Source organism: Lissotriton helveticus, chromosome 2_1 (genome assembly GCF_964261635.1).
Source record: "Lissotriton helveticus chromosome 2_1, aLisHel1.1, whole genome shotgun sequence".
In the NCBI taxonomy this organism is placed as follows: domain Eukaryota; kingdom Metazoa; phylum Chordata; class Amphibia; order Caudata; family Salamandridae; genus Lissotriton; species Lissotriton helveticus.
In genome coordinates this window covers 1,432,781,485-1,432,804,926 of record NC_136059.1, presented here as the reverse complement: position 1 = coordinate 1,432,804,926, position 23,442 = coordinate 1,432,781,485, and the positions used below count along the sequence as shown (strand labels likewise).

The 23,442-nt window shown below is 47.0% G+C and overlaps 1 protein-coding gene across 1 annotated transcript in view; it reads right to left on the bottom strand.

Annotated features, from left to right (window-relative positions):
- NRG1 (neuregulin 1) overlaps positions 1–23,442 on the bottom strand; it is a 1,265,832-nt gene that overhangs the window by 945,568 nt on the left and 296,822 nt on the right. The window contains 1 exon segment of the mRNA XM_078676354.1: positions 11,492–11,669. Coding sequence (XP_078532480.1) covers positions 11,492–11,669 — 178 coding nt within the window.

The window sequence follows — 23,442 nt, the reverse complement described above, 5'->3', positions numbered from 1 at the left end:
ATGTCCCGGCCCTAAACAAAACAAGAGAACCCAAATGCTAAAAGCGTTATATTAAATCTGCACACGGATGCCGAAGTAAGTCCACAGCAAAGACACTCCAGGTGCCGCACATTTTATGAATAAAGTTCAGAGGAGGGAATCATGCGCGGCGATACCCATCCATTCACACTCGCAAAGGATGAAGGCCACCTCCAAGCTGGTGTCGCAATTGCAAGATTTTGAGCTATTGGCATTGTAAATGACAAGACCTTTTATTTACTTTTTAAAAACTAAAACATAAATAAAAGTAATTGTAATTTACAATGGTAATAGCTTAAAGTTGCATAAATGCGAGACCTATTGCATTGTAAATGCTTGCTGTTGTTTATGGGGTGGGGTGCTGCAGGTGTTAAGTAAGTAAGGCAGAGCAGTGTGCCTTTCCGACGCCAGAGCCAGCTGGGGCTGCTCATGGAAAGTGGGCTGCGCTGGCAGTAAACTTGTTTTTAGAGTGCCTTGAGACAGTAAAAAAAGCGGTGTTAAAAAAAACGGGCAGTTATTACTAAAATGACAGACGAGAACATTTTGCAAATAAAATTGGTTCCATAATAAATATAGCTGGAAATGACCTTTGGGCCTTGTCAGAAGGCAGGGGGTGGGTTCCGACCGACCGACAGGGTTTGTGGAAAGAGCCCCAAGGTAATATAGGGAGCTGGTCCCTGTTTGAGGCGACGTCAAACCTTACAAGAGAAATTTAAGGCCCTGATTACTTGTGGCCTGGGGCGAGATAAAGTAATTATTGCACAAAATAAAATATGAAATCCATGGGTGCCAAATGTATTACCAGTTTTGCACCAAGGTAGGGGAAAACACTGTATTACAGTTCTTATAGCACCACATTCCGCATGTCCCAGTTTTTATTGGCATTTTCCCCTTTTACATTTTTGGCAGGTTTGAGAGTTGGCGAAGGTTAAGGAGGGTGCAGCGTTTATGGCACCCCGTGATTACGGCACGACATAAACATCACAACATTTATAAATGCGATTTTTGCGCGATTGCAATTTACTGTACGGGACATGGAATAATGGAATAACAATCTCTGGGTGATGTTTTGCCTCCTGTTTTTGGATTGAAAGCATATACTTGTGAGAGTGGTCGGTTTCAACAATGTCTTATAATTGTATAGAGGTTACAGTACGGGAAGGTCACCCCCAGAAGAAACTTCACAGTACCAGTAAAATAATCAGAAATCACAATTTCTGAAGTGTGAATCGGGTGAGCCCTAACATGCCAATAATGCGTCTGTTTTGAGAGAGGCCCGTGTTTGAACAGATTATTTGTAAGAGTATCCCGGGTATGCGAAGGAGTGCACGCGTGCATTAATGACCATTGTGCAGGGGTTTTAGTGCAAGTGATAAAATGGGCCAGCCGACTCCTGTATAGGCAGTAAATTATAGCTATAATTATAATTCACTGGTTCCCAGTGCCACTGCACCCGATGCACCGTTGGCAACTACGCCTGTCTAAAATACGTGGTGCGCGAGTCTGGTGCCCTGTACACAGATGAGTGAGAGCATAAGCTGGGCAGAACAGGGTGTCTGAAAGCAGGAGTTATGGAGAACGTTTGTCTGTGAGCGAGCTCGGGACTCTGCACTGTGTGTGCAGGGCTGGAGTGTGCGGAGGACTATGTGTCTGCGAGCGCCGGCGGCGAGCTGTGGAGAATTCCAAAGAGGCGGACGTGTGGGTCCAGCCAGACGCTTGCTGATGAGTCTCCGATGTAAGAGCTTTGGATATCTCTTCTAGGGTGTTTACTCCACTCCCTCTGGGGTAACCTTTACCCTACACCGACGGACAAAGTGTCACACCCGAGTAATTTCGTACCCAGAGTTTCCAGATTGTCCCAAGTTATGTGTTATTCGCTGTTTGAAAGCTTACGAGGAGAATTTCGACCTTCAGGTGAGCGCCAACTTCTCATAGCTCTCCGCAAGCCTTTTAAGGCAGTTTTCCCCCCACCATCGCCCGATGGTTTAGATGGGTTATGCAAGAAGCAGGTTATCAGCCTCTTGGATTGTGGTGCCCACTCGGCAAGAGGGGCTATGACTTCGGAAGCATTTGGCTTGGTTGCCCGTTTGGAGGATATCCTTAACGCGGCAGATTGGTCTTCGGACTCTACCTTTAAAAGGTTTTATTTCAAGCCTGTGCTGGACATGGCTCACCTTGTGGGGAGCAAGCTTTGAACTAACTTGGAATGAAAAATGTCCTAGCTATCGTAACAGAAGGTTTCAATTCTATTAAGGACTTGGAGGCGAGCATTATCCCACCCTAGGGATTGCTAGAGGATACCCCACCCTGTATTTCAGTAAATAACATTTGGGGTTTCTATCTTTTATTATGGATGATTAATCGGTGGGTTTTATGACAGTGATGAAATGTATTCCCAGATTTTGCAGTTCTGCATCCTACTTTCATGCTCCTTCTGGGTTACTAATCAAGGTTTGATGGATGTCTGCCATGTAGTATTTCTCTGCTTGCATCACATTCCTTCCGTGAATTGATGGCCCCCTTTTGTCCTCGTAGGTTCAGACTCGAATAAGAAAGATGCCTGAGGTTTGGTTTCCGGCTGACTTCGCACAAAGAAAGAGGAGGAGGGGCCAGTGAGGGCAAACTATACGGAGACTGGAGGACCCCAATTGGTTGACCCAGGACTATTCTGATTGGACAATTTGTTTGACTACAGATTTTCCCAGGGTTGATGGAAAATGTAGTCTTGTTGTTTTTTGAATGGCTGCTGTACAAAATAAAGTGAAGAAAGAAGGCATAATCCTCGCCTCCGAGTCCTTCATAGAATTGAAACTTTCCGTTACGATAGCTAGGAAATTTTTTATTACATGTTATATTTTTTATTATGATTATAATTTTTTGTATAACATCCTTATTAGCATGGCTTTGAATTTGCTCATTTTGTCTTGTGCCTTTTTATAAGTTCCCTTATGGACCTACGTTGGTTCTCCCTTAGTTCTGCATATTATACATTTTAGGCTGCCTTTTGCTTCTTACAGACACAAAATAGATTTGTATTGGTGTCACAATATTATTTTAGAAATATGCTGCTTATATTATTTGTTATGTAGTTCTCCTTCTCGGGACTCAGTCTGAACATTTCATACAAGGTCGAACAACATGTTGCAATTTTCATGTGAGTGGTCAGCAATATCTCGTAACGTTTAAGACACAACACAAAAGCACAGCTACTGTTTTCCAAAACAGCACATCTTATCATACAAACCGAGACTTGCCTTTTTGAATACAGAGAGTAGGTTTCTTGCAGAAGGACAGTTCATGGAACGGGTGCCCTAAGCCTTGCTTAAACTGAGTTTACACTTACAATGCAGACCACCTAAATACAAAATACCAGGTATGGGGTCCGATACTAATTCCAGCGAGCGCCGATATATTCTTGTGCTCATGTAGTGAAGGTAGGCTTGGACAGATATATCATTTACCATGTTAGGGCTTTTCATTGTATACAATTTGATAGTAATGTTGATTACTTTGCTTAGTTGTATATATTTTCTAATTGCAGCCCACTTTCTTCATAATAGAGCACAATAGTTACAATAAATATTGTAAACTTTCCTTGTGTCTTTATTTTGTTTATTATAGGCATGCACGAGTGAGAAGCGAAAGGCAAACATCTGTTTCTACAGTTCCTTTGGGTAATAGAGTGTTGCGTTCTAGGTTGTAAAAATTGGCTGCTACTCTGGGAAGTTTAAGAGTTCAGGTAAGGCGCTGTGAGATAGCCAGGAAATTTGGGCGGACGGGCACTGATGTGGCATAGGGATGCAGATCCTGCATTCTGACGTTCTGTTGACCCAAGTTACATTCGGCGCAAGCAGAAACCCTGCAACAGTAGTTGGAGAGCATGGGTTTCACTACTTGATAGATAAATAAATCCCTTCTGGCTAAATATACCCCTATGACGTCACATTCAGAAGTACCCGACCCTGAGTTCTGACTCAATCTTATGTAGGCATCAATTCCATCTTGGCTAATGGAGGTCGCCATCTTCTCACTCTCAATGGAAGTCGCCAACTTTTCCGATTTATGTTAAATCATTGTCATGTCTGCCATTCAATGCAGAGGTCGTCTGACCTTTATCTTTATAAGAACTTTGAAAGTGTCAGGTCATTTGACTAATGAGACAGATACAACATGTAAAGCAACATTCATCTGGGTCAGATTTCTACTTTCTACCATGTCAAGATTAAATAAGACACACACAGACATATAACCAAAATAGTGTGATCTGAATTGACTTCCTACTACCATATATGTTCATAAGAAAATATCTGGGACGCACACCTTGATGCACATAATCTATATCTGATATTTTTAAACTTATGTCAGAAATTACAATTTTCAGATAAGATTCAGAATGAATGAATGAAAATATTTTCTATTGCGCAAAGCTACTCGCAAAAGTGTCCCGGTGCTTTTTGACATGCTGAAGAGGATTTTACGGACCTTTGTACGTCCATTCTCACCCCTAAAGTCTAAATAAGAATGTTTTCAGCTCCTTGCTAAACTTAACTTCCTCAGGGATAAATCTCAAGTATTCAGGTCATTTATTCCACAAGCTTGCTGCTTTAATAGACAGCCTGATTCTGAAAGCAAGGAGTCACAATAAGGCCCGCAAAACTAGAGCGCAGAAGCTTCCCAGGGCTCTATGCCTCAATGGGTTCATTTAGGTACACAGGACCCCTATTATGTAGGGCTTGGTGTCTTCAGGTCAGACCTTTGTACCTAATGTGTTGATGAACTGGCAGCCAGTGAAGTTTGCCCTGATATGATGACACCGAGGTAATTTCGGGATTTTAAATATTAAACATAGTGCCATATTCTGCATGATCTGTAGCCGCTGGATCAGATATTCTGGGAGACCAAGGTAGGGAACATAAGCATAATCCAGCCTAGATAAAATCAGTAACCTGACCACTGTCACTTGGGCCTCATGGGGGAGCAAGTGAAGAAATTTCTTCAGCATGCCAAAAATCCAGAAACATGATTTTATCACTGCTGACACTTGTGCTCCAAATGAAAACTGGTCATCAAACAACACACCCAGATTTCTGTTTCTGGCCACTGCCAAAGGAGGGGGTGGAGGGGGGACACTATTGGGCCAGGTCCCAAGCCAGCTAGGTAGAGGATCCCGTTCAAACTATGAGACTTGGGTCTTTTCTTGATTTTCCTGTAATCTGTTGGCCTTCAGCCAATCTAGCATTGCCACCAGACACCTGGGAAAAGCAGCCCCTGCACTTGCAGGATCCCCATAATATGTGAGCAGGAGTTGGGTACCATTAGATTAAGATGATTTTGATGTTAAAGGATTCCAACAAGTTTGCTAAAGGAGACATGCAAATGTTGAAGAGCGTGGGACTCTGACAGCAATGTTGGGGCACCCCCCACTTCAACACTTTTCTTCCTGAGGCATACGGCTTCATCCATACCATCTGCTCGTGGAAGGAAGGAGCCCAGCCAACTCTGTGCAGAGCCTGTTACTCCCAGGTGCTCTAACCTGTGCAGCAAGATGTTATGGTCCACATTGTCAAATGCTGCTGACGGGTCCAACAGCACCAAAGCCACATTGAGGCCTGAATCCAGAGAGAACTTGATGGACTCAGCGACCTCTAATATGTGGCTAGGTGCTGTGGTGGGCTCTAAACCCTGATTGAGAGGGGTGACATGGGTTGTTTTCTGTCAAAAAGGTGGCGAATTGCTGGTTTCCGAACTTCTCCTGGCAGCAGAAAGACTGGCCTAAAGTTAGCTAAAGATCCAGGATCAGCGTTTGCCTTTTTTAATAGAGGGATCACCCTAGCTTTTTTCCAGTCATCAGGTATTATGCCTGAGTACAGGGAGATAGCAAATAACTCCTGGTACATCGGAGCAATAATGTTGGAGATAGACTTCAATAAGTGAATGGGGTATGGCATCCATTGGTGACCCTGACTTACAACTTAAAGCATAACTTTGGATCCGTAAACTTGGCTACAATTTTAAAAATCTCCCTCCCGTCATTCTCATCCTCCCTGATACATTGTATACAGAAGGTGCTGCCAGTCCTCTTAAGATTTCTATGGTAGGCTTTCAGGGCCAATTTGTAATGGACTTTGTCAGAGTCCAAATACGCATGCTGCCACACTCTTTCTACACTGCTCTTTCATGAACTAATTTCTGCGAGAACCAGGGTGCCGAGAGGGTCTTTGTAGCGTTTCTTGAAGCCAAGATCGGGGCCATTAGAATAGCCACCGTTGTAAGCAATGAGCTTATAACAATGTCCCCTTCTTTAACCGTAAGGTATCACAGGTTTAGAGTCCAGCAGTATGCTCCTTCCCTCATGCAAGGGCACCCTACTCCAACATCTCTCTTGATCTGGGGCAAGGAGGGATAGGGATTCTATAGATAATCAAACGTCCACAAAAAAGGAAGAAAGAAGCGATCCTACCATGGTACTGGCTAGGGAGAACCCCCCGTTAGTAATGCATTAGAAAATATGTCATCAATAGTGTGACCAGTCATGTTGGTAGACCCAGTGAGGACTCCCACTAAATTAAATAAAAAAGGCTAAGGTTTCCACTAAATGCCTTGTTAAAGGCTCCTCTGCCATATCTAACTGAATGTTAAAATCACCAAGCATGGGGCGTGGCTTGATGAGCACGCCAGGCTTCAATAGTTAATCTCTTCACACTTGAACTTTTTAGCTTACTGGGCGACAGATACTTTAATTGAGGAAGTATGGGGAGGGGGGTTGGTTGGGATCTTTGGCAGGGACTGTTCACCCTGCGTTTGTTTGTGTTATTCTGTTTTCCTGCAAAACCATGTACAACATCCACAATGCGCCCCCGGGCGATCCTCGTCGAGGATTCGAAAGTGCCCAGCTCCCCCAAGGCCTCACCAACCAAAACAGTTAGGTCTCCCAGGCCATTGGCCCTGCGTACCACCACATTATCGTAATGTCACAGCCATGTAATGGAGATGAACCCCTTAGAGTTCTTTCATGGAATGTTAATGGACTCCTAGATAAAATTAAATGAACAGCAGTTTTAAAATATGCAAGGAGGGTAAAACCGGATGTCTTGCTACTGCAAGAGACGCACCTGTTGGGAAATCAATGTCCCTTCCTAGTACGCCCGGGCTTTGACAGAATTTGGCATTCAGGATTTTCTAGAGGGGCTCTAGGAACGGCGATAATCTAGCGACACTCCCTCCCTTTCACACCAGTCCACACAACTAGCAACCCTCTAGGCTGATTTGTCACCCTCACAGGCACCCTTAGAGGCACCACTATCAATATGATGTCACTATAAGCCCCCCGGCGAAGCTGGAGTCCACTCTCTGAGATGCAGTGGTGACAATATCCTCCCTCCCCCACAGTACGATGGTAATAGGGGGAGATTTTAATGCTGTCCCAGAACCCGCCAAAGATGTCACGGGCACACCATCCTCCAGCAGAAGCCTGGCTGCCCGACGACTCTGAGATTGGGCCTCCAAACTGGGCCTTTGCGATGTATGGCTCACCCGGCACCCTGTTACACTACAGTATACCCACACCCCCGCAGCACACCATACCCACTCTCGTATTAACCTTATCTTTATGCCTGCCCCAGACTGTAGAGCGGTCACCGAGACCCAAATACTGGGGCAAGGGGTTTCAGATCACTCTCCACTCCTCCTGCAGGTTGGGGGCTCCACAGGAGCTCTACGGCCAGTATGGAGATTGAATGCCTGGTTCGTTCCAGACCAAAAATACAAACAAGGGATTGAGGGAGAATTGAAAAACTACTTTCACACCAATGAGGGCACTGTGCAACTCCAAAGCACGCTGTGGGAAGCAGGCAAAGCCACGATCCGTGGATACGCCAAGGGGTTCCATTAACACAGACGGCAACCCCATGACCGTCACCTCTCCCAACCGGTAGCCAAGCCGCTCCGCCTAGAAATCACTGTGGCCAAGACGGATGGAGAGCCGGTACGAAGACAGCTCCATTTAGTACAAGGAAGAGATCAAAACCATGTCTCTCGAATCTGCTAAACTGATTTGGAGGTCCTTGGTGGCCCGAGCCTATGGATGGGGAGAAAAGAATGGCAAAATGCTTCATTGGCTCGCCACCCTACCCCCGGCCAACCAAATTGTCCCCAAAATTCGCGACGCACAAGGGCAGGTCTTTTGTGCCCCTGCTGACATAGCGCGCACCTCTGCGGATTATTGAGCTATGCTTTACTCATCTGACCACTCACATACTTTGGCTGACCGCTCACTCTTCCTCCAGGGTGTTTTACTCCTGCAGCTTCTCGAGCATGAACGCACAGCCCTAGATGAGCTCATTATGGCTGAGGAGATCGGTGACGCAACCTCAGCCCAATTTATTTTGTGTTTACACCTTTTCCATAACTTGTTTGCAGTCTCAACCAAAATGCAGAGTACAGATATTTTTTCAACATTTGTCACTGTAGCGAAACACTTAAAGATAGGTAGCTCTGAATCTGATTAACTGATTGGAAGGGGTTGGGGAATAAGGATGCAGAGTTTAAAACTTACTGGCCACTTTTTGAACATATCTTGTACATTTTCTTCCAAATAAATGGCAATAAGGTGACTATAGCAGTAGTGGGGTTTCAGAGCTCTTGCAATATGTGGACATGTTTGTTGCGGAGATAAGGCAACATAAGTGCATTAATTAAAAGAAGTATTCTTGGCATTGTAAACAAGTGTCATACAGACTCTCACATCTAAGGTAGGTGTTTTTAGAGCCTGAACACAAATATTCTTTCTAAGCTCTCGCTTTCTTTTTGGAAATTCCACTTGATTTCAAAGTGATGGAGTGTTAAAGAGCAGTGAAACAACACCCAAAGAGCCTATTTTACAAAGCCCTTCCTTATTCGTCTCAGTCCAGCAAGTCTCAAAATTACAGTGGTTGTGACCACATAGGACTTTTTAAAATGAACCAAATTCCTTTCAAAGCCTCTCCAAATTGCTAAAGGGGTTTTGTAACTCGTTTCAAATCGCAAATTGTAGGTGGGTAGAAAGTGGCATGTCCTACTATTTGTGATTCGAAATGAGATGTATCAATGTTTTGTAAATGCAATTTCAGTTGCAAATCATAAAAAAATTACGGACTCCTGAATGGAGGTGATATCTCATTCTCACCCAGGCACCAAATCGAATTAACCAAGGTGACTGTACTGTGTTCGACAAATGTAAAAGCCTGCTGACCCAAAGATTCTTTCTTTCATACATCATACATCATACATCCACTGCCTTACCCGCAGCAGCAGGGCAAACTCCCGTCTCCCGTCTCACGCATCAACAGCGAGCAGTGCAAATGCCTAGGCACTGGCAGTATAGACAAGCTGGTGTGCACTGCTGCTGCCTGCACAGTTTGACAGCACATGAGTGGCAAGAGACACCCTCCTTGTCAAACAAACCAGGCAGCACCCTCCAGAAATACAAGTGTCCCTCTTCTCCTCTTCTCCTGAACATGTGCAGAGGCATTCAGGCTTCCAAGAAAAATAAAGAAAGTAAACTCGGCGTGTGTATGGTGAAGCAGCAGAGAGCTGTGGAGTTGTGTTGATGAGAACCAGGAGTCTATGGGATGACGTCCCCCCAGACGGGCTTTTTACTCCAAAATATTAATTTGTGACTGCGAGTCAAAATTGCACTATGTGATTTTCAAAGTGCAAAACACACTTACAATCAGTCGTGGCCGGCATTGCGGGTGGAGGGGAAGTGGGATAAATAAAATAAATAAAAGTCAAACTTACCTTCTTCCCGCCTTCAAGTTCTGACTCCGAGATTCCAGACTCCTGACTCCCGCCGTCCTGTTCTTTTGAATTCCGAGTCGTGCTCGTCATCACGCAGGAAGGCTGCAGGCAGCCTCCCTCCCCTCCACCACAGCACAGCGCTGTGATTGGTTCGGCCGGCTGCCCCAACCGCGTCATTTCTCTCTGTATGCTGCAGCATACAGAGAGCAGGGAGAGTGGGAGGTGTTACTCGAAGGCAGGGGGGAGCAGCTTGCCCACTGTTCTTAATACAGTTAATACTGTCTGTTTGGACAGCCTCCCAAATAAGACAGTATTAAGCACAGTGGGAAAGCCGCTCCCCCCTGCCGTCGAGTAACGCCGCCCACTCTCTCAACCAGGAACTTCTGCTTTCTTGCCGTGCGAGAAGGCAGAAACAAATGGTAGTTCTATACTGTTTGTTTCTGCCTTCTCGCATGGCGAGAAAGCAGTGGGGCGGCGCCCAAACGCCCCCATGGAGGATCCGCCACTGGTGCCAGCTGTCAATATGGGAATCGTTGCAGGCAGCTTTAGGGGGAGTAGACAGTGGTACAGGGCGTCACTACCTGCTCCCCTCATTTTCTTCATACATTTCTTGTTTGATAATCTGAAAACAACAATGGTAGTCTTCCTGGGTTGAAAAACGTGAGTGAGGCGAGCACTTCCGGTCACCCCCATAAAGTGTTCTCTTGCATATAAGATTTGTGCCAACTAATGTACGCTCCTGAAAAAGCACAAGAGAGCGAGAAGCATTAAGCACAGACATGTTTCATTTGTGATGAAAAGTTAAACCCACCTCAAAGCCGAGGAGAAACATATACTAGAGAAAGCATGTATTTAACTATACTAATCTTACCTAACTTTGTTGAATGGATTAACCATACTTGCTTAAGCACAACCAGAGCCCTAAGCTAAAACATGTGCAAAGGTGGAATCTAGAAAACCCTCCAGATCCTCTAAAATAATTGTTACACAGAGTCAAGTGTCTGGACACTACACTTTTGCACCGAATACCTTACAAGGTACCCTTTGAAGGCATAAAACAACATTTGAGATAACCTTAGGTGTGCCATTGAGAGTTATGAGTATTGTGCAGCAAAAGCCTGACAACGCTGATAGCTTTATTTCTATTATACTGGTGTGTTAAGAATCAAACAACGTCTGTAATACAGGTAATATCTGAATTAATATATATGCATTGAACGGAGGATTACATCATTGTATCATTGTTTCATTCACAAATACTGTAAAATATTGTTTTTGATATGCAGTCTATTTTAATAATTGTGCATAGTTTATTTAAATTATAGCCTATCAACCTGTAACACCCTGTAACAGTGGCCTGAAATCTGTGACTGCAGAAATACGTCAAGTGTCTTTAGAAGTAATTGAGTTAATTGGATTAACGGAGTTAATTAGGTTAACTCAGCTGTTGTTAGGACCAAATAAATGAGCCTGCACGTCTCTAAAAGCAGCTCTCCAAGTAGCATATTTAATAGGTGGGAAACTGAAAATGTTAACCTAGATACATTAGTTAGCACATTTTGTAGTTCACAGCATTTATTTCACATTATTGCAGGCTACAAATAACATTCACACGGCTCTGTAATGATGCCACCTGCACGATATCAGCCTAGTCTTCATTGCTATCACTGCAGTTATGACTTAATTCGCAACTTACTTTTTTCTGTCCTTGATCTTGACGTTTTCAGGACTGTTTTTTCTGTTGAGATCCGTCCCGTCCTTTTGCCACTTAAATTGAAGATGAGAATTTTCAGCAACAGCTTCACACTTCAGCACCACTTTCGCACCCTCGGGTTTCGTTGCATCTTTCAAGGTCTTCAGTTTCGGAGGTACAGCTGAAAGGCGACACGTTCATATGATTATGCAGTCTTTTAGGCGAATGCTCCCATCACAAACAACACATACAGCAATAGGTTTCTTGTTTGTCCCTGGAGACCAACTAACAAAAAAGAGTCACGGGAGAGTATTTTACATTCAGATGCATGAAACGAAGATACACCTCTGCACATCACAAGTTACGACTTCGGTCCTAAAGTACCACTATGCTTTGCTATCAAAATTGAATCATTAAGTTTGCATTTAAACGTTCAATGGGGTTGGGGGCGTGGCCGAACGAGCAGCGAGATGGCCGCCTAACTAGCGAGCTCCGCCAGCTGCAACATAAATCCTTTCAAAATCCTCGCTGTCTCTGATCATAAAAGCTAAGAACCGAAGCGCTGCACCTTCGGGGGGCCTGAGACATAATCGACCAAAACCTCGGTGTCCTTACATAAACGGAACCGCGTCGACGAGCCCTGGCTGAATAGACCGCAGCGAAGTCGTGCTGCGTCCCGGCGGCGCTGGAGGTCGGCACGGGCGTCTGGCACAAATCGAGGACGCTGCTGTGTGGGCCTGGCGCATCGCGTGGCGAGACAGCGGAGGGCGGCCCAAGGCACACGCTAGTGGGGTAAGGGCGCAGATCTGGCTGAGGTTGTATCCCATATGGCATTCCTCTTTGCGAGCCCACATGACTTTTCTTGCGTTTGCTAACTAGCTGTGCAAATCAATGGTGCGGGATGCCGCCATTTTGAATTGGGCGAACCCGCCACGAACACTGTCGCAAATGGGGCCGATTTAAGCACTCTGAAGGCTGAGCATAAGCGAGTTGGTGACTAATTGCCTTGCACCCGCCTGGCGGGACAATACCCTAAAACCACGATCCCATACCACGGAGCGCCGCCGCTGCCTGCGCCACACACGGGGACACCAGAGGTTAAGTGAGCTGTGCCCGATCGAGGGGGTAATGGCGGCTGGTTGTTAAGGTCGCGGACAGTATTTGCCCAGCACGGCTAATCTGGGTATGGTTTCTGCACCGGATGGGCCTAATTGATCTCCTGAAGCTGAAGTGTGCTGGTCCCTGCTGCATGCCACGTGGTCCCGGTTAAGCCTGCTCTCTATTCTACGTCGTGGCCAGTCGCTGTTGGTGAGACAGACGCGGGTCCGTGGCCTCGGAGACGTCCCGTGCATGGTTGCCTGTCCCTTCTGTTGCCAAGCCACGACAGAACTATTTATACACGCTTTCCAGGTTGACATCTTCCTGTGCATAGGGCGCCACTGCCAGGGGGCGTGTCTGGCGTGACTGACCCACCAGCTACGTGCAGTGCCCCACACTACGCTCCCTAGGCCATAAGGACACCTGGGGTATACTTCGCCTCTACGCAACTTACTGCAGAGAGCGCCTACTCCGGATACCAGCTCATGGGGAAGGGTGACCCCCGACAGCCGAGGCTCAGGTTTGAGCAGAAAAAGCAGTCCAAACAGTCAGAGCAAGACTCCATATCTGCAGGGGGGTCATCCCAAGAGGTTCCTCAAGAAATGGATGTTACTGCGCTACTGCTAGAGGTACGCTCAAGCCTAAAAAGTATAGATGCAAAACTAGATGCCATGACTGCCCAGCTAGACAATGTGCGTTCCCAAGTTGCCACGCACGAAACACGGCTCGACAGCCTTGAAAATAGACACACAGAGTGCTGCGAGTTCCAACAAGCTACCAAGTCGCACATAACCAACATGGAAAAGAAAATTGAAGCGCTGTGCGCCAAGGTGGACGACTTGGAGGCGCGCTCTCTGAGGTGTAATGTTCGGGTCACAGGTATTCCGGAGACCACGGCGATGGGGAAAATGGAGGTCTTCATAACGGAACTGCTACATGACATTTTTGATCCAAACCTCTCTCCGGTGTTCACTGTCGAATGGGCGCACAGGACATTGGGGAAATAGCCACCTGTTGGGGCCCCGCCAAGACCGATCCTAGTGAAACTCCTTAACTACCAGGATAGAGACTTAATATTATGTTTGGCAAGGGAGAAAGGGAAGATAACACATAAAGGGAACAACGTCTCTTTTTACCCAGATTTCACGCTGCTGGTGCAGGCAGCCCGCAAAGAATTTCTGCCTGCCAAAACTGTTGCTCCAAGCAGAAATCCCATACTCCCTCATGTACTCTGCCAAATTAAGGGTCGTGCGTGAAGGCACAACGCACCACTTCCTTGACGCAGGGTCAGCTCTAAAATTTGCAAAGCATGTAAGTGGGCCCAGGTCCAAAAGGAAAGCTCCAGCCGAGGTCGGCGCCGGAGGCCAGTTGAGTGACAATGACTGAAGTTTAAATGCCCTGATGTGTTGATATCTCTGGATATGGTACACCTGTTTACGATGTTAATGTCATGATCCTGCTAAGCTTGTCGATTTGCTCCTATTACTCTGCTATGGGTTGCCAATCTGGTCTAGATCATGGGTTGTGTATTGAGTCTCTCTTTGATCGCCATTGCGAGAGATTCCTATTGTCATGTATACTTTTTAGCTGAGAGTTGATTCGATCTTTATACTAGCGAAATAGCCTACAATAGTGCAGCCACCCTGAACAGGGGTGTACGCTTGAGATGCCGCTCCTCCGATGGGTGTCTCCCGCAATTTAAACGTTCTACTGTTCTAACGCCTCCGGCGTGTTAGGGGGGGTCTTGACACAACCTAATTGGGGGGTTGGTGTGGGAGGGGGGTGGAGTTGGGAATGGGGTTGGTTGGCAAGTCGTCAGTACTACATGAATGTACCTGTACTTTTTGGAATACAATGTTATATTGTGGGTCAGTTGGTATACATTTGCATCATTTTAGTCAACGGGTAATGGGTGTGACTAAAGTTCTTACCTGGAACATACGAGGCTTAAATGATGGCAGGAAATCCAGATTGATGAACAGCTACCTACTCAGGCACAACATAGAGGTCTGTTTCTTGCAAGAAACACACATTAATTCCACGTGCTCACCCAGGCTCAAACATTCAAGGTGGGGATCCGCATACTCAGCTATTTTTTGTAACTATGCCAAAGGTGTAACTATACTTGTACGTCGAGGCCTCGACTGGAAGGAGCATACAGTGATAAGTGATAAAGAGGGCAGATATGTGGTGCTGCATGGCACCCTGCTGGGCAGGAGTGTGATACTGGCTGCTCTATACGGCTGAACGTTGACGATCCGGAATTCTTCAGGGAAGTGTGGACGCAGGTTGCGATTCTGGACTGCCCCACGGTTATTTGGGGAGGTGATTTCAACGTGGTCATAGATGATTCCTTGGATAGGAAGGGCATGTCCCGGCAGTTACATCCGCGTGCCAGCCAGGCATTAAGAGACATAATTAGTGAGGGCTCACTGATTGATATATGGAGGTCCCGCAACACAAGCGCAAAAGTAGGAACATGCATTTCTGCACACCACGCTGCCTGGTCAAGATTGGACTTTTGGCTGGTATCTCAAGATGTGGCCACCTGGACTGTTGATGTCGGGATTATGGCCCGATCCCTCTCAGACCACGCTCTCTGTCTCTTAGAGTTAGACGTTCCGGGGGCCCCTACTGGGGCCTTTACTTGGCGCCTCCCGCCACATGTGCTTCAAGATGCAGCCTTTACTGAAGAAATAAGGCGAGACATAACAGACTATTTTGCTAACAATAAAGGCTCCGTTACTACTGATTCAGTTTTGTGGGCGCCTTTGATGTGGTCATAAGGGGGCAGTGTATAGCGCGTAGAGCAGGGGTTTTGAAGGCCATTAGAAATACCATAGCTGACATAGAGAGAGAGATTAAAACACGTGAGCAACTCTATTGCACTGACCCTACACCAGACTTGGCCTCTCAGATAAAAGCTAAATTACTAGACTTCGCGGAGGAGGCCCAGCGTGAGCTAAAATTCCTGGGTAAGCAGGCTGAGGCTCGGAGATATGGTGAGGGGGACAGACCCAGTCGAACCTTAGCTAGAATGATAAATACCACTGCACCACCCGCGCATGTACACACAATCATTGATTCTGCAGGGGTTGTGACAGCGGGACAAAGTGAAATACTACAAGCGTTCGCAACATACTACTCAAACTTATATACGTCCACGCAGGTTAGATCGCAGGACGATCTTATGTCGTTATTGGAGTCCATAGCGCTTGTTTGGTTCAATAACACACATAGGAAATATATGGAACAACCCGTTACAGTACAAGATGTCGCCAAAACAATTAAAGCCCTTCCGCTGAACAAAGCTCCGGGACCGGATGGTCTTAACGGCGGCATTCTATAAAACATATGCAGATGAACTTGCCCCACGGATGCATGCAGTGTTTGGGGAGGCTCTGGAGGTGGGTATACTGCCTGAATCAATGAGGGAAGCCCTTATTATAACTTTGTTGAAACCGGATAAAGACAGCCAGTGCCTGGATTCATACAGACCCTTGTCACTAATAAATGTAGACGTAAAAATCTATGCGAAAATAATAGCAGATCGTCTCCAACCTTTGCTCCCAATGGTGCCCCTCCCGGACCAATCAGGTTTCATACCTGGCCATGCAACCACGCATAACCTGAGAACCGTGTTTCAGTGCTGCATTATTTGCATCCTGATGTACAAGCTGCAGTGATATTTTTAGATGCCACAAAAGCATTTGATTCTCTTGAATGGCCATACCTTTTTATTATACTGGAGCGCATGGGATTTAGCCCGTTGTTCATAAATCAAATTCGCTTGCTGTACACTGCCCCTAAGGCCAGGGTGAGACTGAATGGCATGGTATCGGACCTGTTCACGATCTCCAGAGGTACAAGGCAGGAATGTCCGTTATCCCCACTATTGTTCGCAATTGCCATGGAGCCATTAGCGGCCAGAATTAGGCAACACCACACCGCCAGGGGTATAGGCTTCAGTTCCTGAAGTTTGCTAATCTTGCTCTATGCTGACGACGTCTCTATATGCGATTAACCCAACTGAGAACCTAAATCCGCTTTTGAGGGAATTTGTTAAGTTCGGGGGACTATCAGGTGTCTCTATAAATTGATAAATACAAAAGAAGGCACCTAGTCAGAAATAGTGTGTGCTGTCGTGGAATAAAGTTATGTGGAAATGAAATTACACTAGGCTGAAAAAATTCCCATCAGCCCACCATTGTGGCGGATCAATCGTCATCTGGGATACGGATGGTATATTCCGAGTCTCACCCAACACATCTATTGATGGTGTAGAGACAGGAAAATCGTGATCACCTTCTAGCCACAGTGTATTTCAGAGTGGTATTGATGAGTGTGCAGTGCTCAGTGAGAAAATGTGTGAAAGAAGTATTTAAAAATAGCTACCAGAACAGAAAATATGTTTATTAGGCACTGTTCTAGTGTCATGATTAAAACAAGCGCTGTACAGTTCAAAAATATAACTATAATATAGCGGTGTGCAGTGTGGTCGACATGTTTCAGCTGTCAAGGATATTACCCAGCTTTCGTAAGGACCATGATGTCAGAAAGAGGCAACTGCAAATATAGAAAAACAATAACAATTCAAATAGTAAACAGTACTCCTACCAGGAACTTGGAGTCCCAATGTTAACTGGAGGAAACTTTAAATGAATCGTCCTTCCCTAAGGAAACAAGTGCAGACAACAAGTGTAGTTTGAGAACTGTTATCCTTAGTAATCCACAATTAACAAAATAACAAGACAGACAACACACATGTAGTGGTGAATAGGTGTTCTCACCACTATATCAAGAGACACAGTGTTCTCCTGACTCAAAAAATAGCACAATGCTTATTAATTGAAAAAAAGATTTTTTTTAAAGTGTACTCACCCAGCATTGTGTGGGAAGTTACCTCACCTCACCCGGCACCCACTCGGGAAGTTGAGGCCCCGCTCTGTAAAGATAGGAGACATAGCTATACTATAAGACTTTGCTGTGTGAACAAACTCCAAAGCAAAGTCTTGCTATGTTAGATTATATTTCCTTTATTGAACATAGCTCAGTTGTCTCAAAGAGGAAAAATGGCTGACCCTTTATCAAAAGTTGGCTAGCTATGGGTTGGTCAGAAAGGAAGTAGTATAATAAGCTCTAAGCAAAGCCTTATGATGCTGAAACTCAAATAGCATTAAGAACAAAGTATAGAGGCAGTTCAAAGAATGGCACAGCATAGGGGGAGCGAGCCAACCTACCTATCCGTCGGTACCTCTGGCCAGCGTCCAAGAGGGAGTGGAGGTGACGGATAGGAAGGAGGCGCGCCCTTTTATACCTGTGCTAATTGGCGAAACGCGCCAAATTGCGTATTAAACGAGCAATCAGTTCTTGAATTAGCCCGTGTTGTGTCAAAGGAGCGCATGCTCGGAACTTGTGAGGCTCCCGAGGCATGCGCAATAGCCGACAGTTAGCTACATCTCCGCGCAGGCGCCGAGCCAAGCGCAGGTAGAATATTCGGCTCGCGCATGCGCTGTCCAGATTAATGCGCGAAGGAGGCCGACACTGAACTACATCCACTCTGAATATTTGTTTCCAACGCTTTTGGCAAGTAGGTCCAACTATGTATTGCCTGCACCTTATCTTGAAGTACACTGCACACTTGGCTTCTTATTTATAAATGGTAGTCTGGAGCATTGTGCAGTTCTTTCCCTTGTTTCCCCCAATTTTCCACATACTTTTCCGCTATAGATTCATCCTGCAAAATATCAGATATGGATCTAGCGCCATACAATAGACCTAGCTCGTGGAGGCTAATGAGTAGCTTTTACCGCCTTCGCGCATTGACCTGCATAGCGCATGCGCGAGCCAAATATTCTACCTGCGCTTGGCTCGGCGCATGCGCGTGGATGTAGTTCAGTGTCGGCCTCCTTCGCGCATTAATCTGGACAGCGCATGCGCGAGCCGAATATTCTACCTGCGCTTGGCTCGGCGCCTGCGCGGAGATGTAGCTAACTGTCGGCTATTGCGCATGCCTCGGGAGCCTCACAAGTTCCGAGCATGCGCTCCTTTGACACCACACGGGCTAATTCAAGAACTGATTGCTCATTTAATACGCAATTTGGCGCGTTTGGCCAATTAGCACAGGTATAAAAGGGCGCGCCTCCTTCCTATCCGTCACCTCCACTCCCTCTTGGACGCCGGCCAGAGGTACCGACGGATAGGTAGGTCGGCTCGCTCCCCCTATGCTGTGCCATTCTTTGAACTGCCTCTATACTTTGTTCTTAATGCTATTTGAGTTTCAGCATCATAAGGCTTTGCTTAGAGCTTATTACACTACTTCCTTTCTGACCAACCCATAGCTAGCCAACTTTTGATAAAGGGTCAGCCATTTTTCCTCTTTGAGACAACTGAGCTATGTTCAATAAAGGAAATATAATCTAACATAGCAAGACTTTGCTTTGGAGTTTGTTCACACAGCAAAGTCTTATAGTATAGCTATGTCTCCTATTTTTACAGAGCGGGGCCTCAACTTCCCGAGTGGGTGCCGGGTGAGGTGAGGTAACTTCCCACACAATGCTGGGTGAGTACACTTTAAAAAAATCTTTTTTTCAATTAATAAGCATTGTGCTATTTTTTGAGTCAGGAGAACACTTTGTCTCTTGATATAGTGGTGAGAACACCTATTCACCACTACATGTGTGTTGTCTGTCTTGTTATTTTGTTAATTGTGGATTACTAAGGATAACAGTTCTCAAACTACACTTGTTGTCTGCACTTGTTTCCTTAGGGAAGGACGATTCATTTAAAGTTTCCTCCAGTTAACATTGGGACTCCAAGTTCCTGGTAGGAGTACTGTTTACTATTTGAATTGTTGTTGTTTTTCTATATTTGCAGTTGCCTCTTTCTGACATCATGGTCCTGACGAAAGCTGGGTAATATCCTTGACAGCTGAAACATGTCGACCACACTGCACAGCGCTATATTATATGTTATGTTATGTTATGTTATGTTATTTATTCTTTTGTATAGCGCAACGGTTACTCAAAAAGAGTGTCCCGGCGCTTTAGGTAAGGAGAACTACTTCACCATAACATAACACAGTAAAAGAAGGGAATACAAAAACAAACACAGTAAAAAGGGACTACTGAGAGGCCTACTGGGTAAACAACCAGGTTTTAAGACCTCTCCTAAAATCAAGAAGACTAGTGGCCCCGCGGAGTGGGAGCGGAAGCGAGTTCCACATCTGTGGAGCCAACAAGCCGAAGGAACGGCCACCCAGGCGCGCTCTCTTCACACGGGGAACAACCGCCAAGAATAAAGATTCTGACCTCAAAGAGCGAGCCGGATGGTAAAAGGCAAGTCTCTTTTGGAGGTACTTTGCTCCCACCGCATGGAGAGCCTTATAGGCCAGCGTCATAGCCTTAAAGGCAATCCGTTTGCGGATGGGTAGCCAGTGCAGCGTCAGCAATAGACCCGAAGCGCTGGCCCGTCTATTTAGACCAAAGATGGCCCTGGCCGCCGCATTCTGCGCGACTTGGAGCCGCTGCAACAGGTACTCTGGCAAGCCCAGGTAAAGAATGTTGGCGTAATCTAACCTGGAGCCTATCAGAGCCTGCACGGTCAGCTTCCTGTGTTCCTCCGACAACAGAGGTAAGAACCTCCGCAGCATCTTTAATAACCCGAAACAGGTACCCGTCACCCCAAGGATCTGGGCTTTTATCGTCAGCCCCTTGTCCATCTTGACCCCCAAGTTTTTAGCCATTGGGGAGGAACAAGACGGAGGGAACATATCGATGGGCCACCAGGCCTGCCAGCTGGGCTCCGTGTCGCACCCAAAGAAGAGTACCTCGGACTTATCGGAATTGCACTTGAGGCTGTTCAGTTGGAACCATTTAAAAACAGCCCCAAGGCAATCCCGGATACTCTCCCCGTCAAAGTCTGCCCCTCTCTTACAAGAAAAGACGAGCTGGGTGTCGTCGGCATAAGATACGATCCGGGCACCAAACGACTCCGCCACCGCCGCCAAGGGGGTCATGAAGATGTTAAAGAGGGTCGGGCTCAATATAGAGCCCTGAGGGACCCCAACTCCCAAAGGCGGCATCACGGCGGTGTCAGGAGATGTCCAGACCGTTTGCCGGCGGCCAGCTAGAAAGGAGAAAACCAGCTGAGCACCGTCCCCCGAAGGCCAATCTCATAGAGTCTTGCGAGAAGGCCATCATGGGGGACGGTGTCAAAAGCCGCCGACAAGTCCAACAACACCAGCATGACTTTGCCCCCGGTATCCAACACCCCTTTGATGGTTTCAGAAACCTCAAGGAGCGCGGTCTCGGTGCTGAGATTTGAACGGAAGCCAGACTGGGTGTCATGCAGGATCTCGTGGGTCTCCAAAAAGTTGGAGAGCACCGACTGAACGTGCTTCTCCAAAATTTTTACGAGAGCCGGCAGCAAAGAAATCGGCCTGTAGTTGGCTGGGACCTTCGGGTCAAGACCCGGTTTTTTAAGCAGCGGGATGACCATTGCCTGCTTCCAGGCTGGCGGAACCACTCCCTGACTCAAAGAGAGATTCAGAAGAGGGTTCGCCAGTGGATTGATCACTTCCGCGATCTTACCCAACAGCTTGGCTGGGCAAGGGTCCAGTGGCGACCCTGATTTCAAGTTGCCCATAAGCACTAAGGAGGCAGGGGCTGACAGGGATGGAAACACAGCCAACGTGGTGCCATGCGAGGCCAGAGGGAACATGTCAACCTCAGATTTAAACGGCCTAGCAGATGCTCCGGATGGAAAGGAGTCCTGTATGAGTTTTATCTTGCTTGTAAAAAAACAAGCGAGGTCCGCCGCCCAGGATTCTGAGGGCACCTCTTCCGATGTAATGGTCCGAGGAGAGATAAATTCTCTCACTATGGTGAAAATAGCCTTGCAGGAGTTGGAGGCCGCTTCAATCCTCCCTGCAGGATAGGCTTTTTTTCCAAGGCGAATGTCCCGGTGGTAAGCCTTAACCACCGCCTTGTAGGTCAACCTGTCCACGCTATCATAGTGTGCCCGCCAGACCCTTTCGGCTACCTTACACTGCTGCCGCTTAGCCCACAGTGCAGTGGTGAACCAGGGGGCCGAAACCCGCTTAGATGTCAAGCGGGGGGGGCTACACCGGGGCAAGGTCGTTAAGCCTATCGGAAAGCCATGCTTGCAAGGACTCCAAATCTCTCTCCAGCTCACCGGAGAGAGGACAGGGATGATCCAAGGCAGCCTGAGCCAACATCTCCGGAGTCACTCTGTTGAACGCTCTGAATGCTCGTCCCCGTTGCTGTGGCGCAGAGATGGACGACCTGGCAATGCCACTGATCGCAAATTTGGCAAGCCGGTGATCAGACCACAGGACCGGGAGAATCTCGTTCACCACAAGGACGGATGTAGAAAAGACCTGGTCAAGAGTGTGCCCCTTAACATGAGTCGGCCCCTGCAAATAAGGGATAAGACCCAGCGGGGTCATAGCCTCGGAGAGCTTAATAGCAGCCGGGTCAGACGGATCATCCATCCGAAAGTTGAAGTCCCCCGCTACTATACAATGTTCTGCTCTCAGGGCCAGTCCCAACAAGACCGAGTCAAGATCTTCAAAGAACGTTCCAGGCGGGCCGGGAGGTCGATAGACTAGTAATCCCTTCACTGATTGGTGCGGCGCTAGGGTGATCGAAAAAGCAAGCGATTCAGAGCCGCGGATATCCTCCGCCGGCAGAATGGTACACTTCGTGCCCTTCTTCACCACCAGTGCGACCCCTCCGCCCCTTCCCTTGGCTCTATCCTTCCTGAAGATGTTATAATCAGGCGGGATTGCCATCGCCACGTCAGGGTTAGAGGAATCTCCCCACCAAGTCTCAGTCAACATTAACCGCATGCGTGCGGGCGGAATTCCGCCCGTACGCTGGGTTTTTAAAAATCGCACTTTACGTGACGAGCTGGGCTCGTCATGAGCGTGCGAGGAGGCTACGCCATGACGAGCCCAGCTCGTCATGAGCATCGAAGGGGTTAAACAGAGTGGCCTCTCTGTGTCGAGAAGCTCAAAAATATCTTGCGCATGACTGCACGCCGATCTGGTGTTTAACAGCATGCAGGAATATTCTGCGCCAGCGATGTTACTAATGGAGACTGATGACAGTGCACGGTTGGGACGCCAGCCACAACAGGGGCAGCGAGACTTACCTCTGTGACGGCCGGGGAAGACAGAGCAACAGCGGCTCTCACAAAAATTAAGAGAGCACAGCTCCTCAGACGTGTAGCGCAGCATCGGTGCACCAGCTTTGCACATGCTGGAAAGCAGAGCCCCACCCGCCGACCCGAACGCCGCCGGGACGCTGACGGGCGCAGACGGGCAGGACTCTGGCTTGACTCAGGCGTGAGTCAGGCGCCACCGCTGCGCGTCTCCGCTGCGCGAGGGGAGCGAGCTTTAAGTACAGCCTCCTCGTTCTCCACACGGAGCACTAGAGCGCTGAGTCAGGTGGCGCGCTGCAAGGCAGCAGCCCCAATATGGCGGCCCGACTTCCTAACCACAATGATGCCGGTAACAGCACTCCGCTCTACTAGCGGTTGGGGGGCACAATTATGGTGCGAGTTTGTATGTTTATAGTTATATTTTCGAACTGTACAGCGCTTGTTTTAATCATGACACTAGAACAGTGCCTAATAAACATATTTTCTGTTCTGGTAGCTATTTTTAAATACTTCTTTCACACATTTTCTCACTGAGCACTGCACACTCATCAATACCACTCTGAAATACACTGTGGCTAGAAAGTGATCACGATTTTCCTGTCTCTACACCATCAATAGATGTGTTGGGTGAGACTCGGAATATACCATCCGTATCCCAGATGACGATTGAT